Raw genomic sequence first — 1,299 nt, 5'->3', positions numbered from 1 at the left:
GTACATAAACATATTTATACGTTTCATATTTTCTAAGCTACATTTCTGCCAACGTTGTTACAGCGACATATAAATTTAAGAATTCGCGTAGTCCTGTGTGATCTGTCATACTCATCTAGATGTTAATTGAAATATTAATCTAACCGTCGCTGCTTGTACGTTTTACTTCAAGAAAATCCATTATATGTCGTTATCGTTAATGATCTATAGCTAATTACACGCTTTGCTCCGTCCACAAAATACTTTTTATTAGTTAGTGGATAATTGGTAATCGATGATAATTAAATAAAGGAATGAGTAAAATCCACACGTGTGTGCGTGCAGTCGAGCGTGCGCGCGTGTGTCTTTATGCTCGTGCATGCACAGGCATCTGTGCATGCTTGCGGACGTGTGGGCCCTTTAAAACATGTTTTCATTTATATAATATATAGCATGCATAGATGATATATAACGCATTGCAATTCGTTACTTTTGTTAGTGTGATCCTGGTGTCAGCATGAAGAGATACGTCGATGAAGTGATTTCGTCGCCCATCAAGCAAATGCTCTTCATCAGCGGCTGTTCGAAGCTAGCCGAACCGGTGACAGAGATGTCAATGCATTGGAATATGATATCAGTGCGTAATAAACCCGCCATGATTTCAGTCACCACTAGCGCTCTAATGTTATTAACGTATGTATGATAGTGCACCATAGATATTAACCCTGAGATATTACCCCTAAATATTAACGCATACAGTGCATATACCTTCACACGATACAATAGTTAGCAATGATTTGTCCACGACTGCATTCTCTATACTTCTACGATTACAAATATATATATATATATAATATATATATATACTACACACGTTTATATATATATATATATATATATATATATATATATATATATAATGAGCATTTATAGCAATATCGTTGCGTTATCTGCTTGGCATATGCGCATCTACCATTTAACGCATATATGTATAGGCACAACTGTTATAGTAAACTACGTTAGTACTCATGCGCCTCGTTCTGCGTAGATGGTAGTGGTGCAGTCCCCGGCCATTTCGAACAAAGAAAAGCACCCTTACACATTTCGAAACGATATTAGTGATGGAGCTGCGATGGAGCCGAAAGTAGCACTAATGAAACATTACAAGTGGAAAAAAGTAGCCTTCATTGCTGAACTCGTACCAATTTTCACATTGGTAAGTTATTGAACAGGACACATGGCAGTTGAATAGTTGAATGGTTATTTCTATATATATATATATATATATATATATATATATATATATATTATATATATATA

At 35.3% G+C, this 1,299-nt stretch overlaps 1 protein-coding gene across 1 annotated transcript in view; it reads left to right on the top strand.

Moving 5' to 3' along the window:
• Positions 1-496: 496 nt before the first annotated feature.
• The window catches only part of LOC106817686 (gamma-aminobutyric acid type B receptor subunit 1-like), an 8,380-nt gene continuing 7,577 nt past the window's right edge, over positions 497-1,299 (top strand). Inside the window, exons 1-2 of the mRNA XM_014822374.1 lie at positions 497-580; positions 1,028-1,195. Of these exons, the coding sequence (XP_014677860.1) occupies positions 497-580; positions 1,028-1,195 (252 nt within the window). The remainder of the gene's footprint in view (positions 581-1,027; positions 1,196-1,299) is intronic.

The sequence above is a fragment of the Priapulus caudatus genome, unplaced genomic scaffold (genome assembly GCF_000485595.1).
Source record: "Priapulus caudatus unplaced genomic scaffold, Priapulus_caudatus-5.0.1 Scaffold35, whole genome shotgun sequence".
NCBI classification, from domain to species: Eukaryota; Metazoa; Priapulida; class Priapulimorpha; order Priapulimorphida; family Priapulidae; genus Priapulus; species Priapulus caudatus.
This window is presented reverse-complemented; position numbering and strand designations above follow the sequence as displayed.